Source organism: Penaeus monodon, chromosome 23 (genome assembly GCF_015228065.2).
Source record: "Penaeus monodon isolate SGIC_2016 chromosome 23, NSTDA_Pmon_1, whole genome shotgun sequence".
Lineage (NCBI taxonomy): Eukaryota > Metazoa > Arthropoda > Malacostraca > Decapoda > Penaeidae > Penaeus > Penaeus monodon.
Window position 1 is genome coordinate 39,400,130 of NC_051408.1, and position 204 is coordinate 39,400,333.

A 204-nucleotide genomic window follows, 5' to 3' on the forward strand; every position below is an offset into this window, starting at 1 on the left:
CTCAACACTAAATGCTTTAAACATGACAAAAAACTAATCAGCTCAGATTCGTTACAGGGTGGAATTTACGAGTTAGGAATCAGTGGGAATGTTGTGATCATTAAGAATTCACTTCCAGACCTTCCTTATACCAATAGTCGGGATCGATACTGCAATGGCGATGACATCGATGCTCTTGGAGACAGGTTTGTTTACCTTGTCAGA

The 204-nt window shown here is 40.2% G+C and overlaps 1 protein-coding gene across 1 annotated transcript in view; it reads left to right on the forward strand.

Moving 5' to 3' along the window:
* Positions 1–204, forward strand: part of LOC119588260 (keratin, type I cytoskeletal 9-like) — a 2,999-nt gene that overhangs the window by 605 nt on the left and 2,190 nt on the right. The window contains exon 3 of the mRNA XM_037936955.1: positions 42–185. Coding sequence (XP_037792883.1) covers positions 42–185 — 144 coding nt within the window. The remainder of the gene's footprint in view (positions 1–41; positions 186–204) is intronic.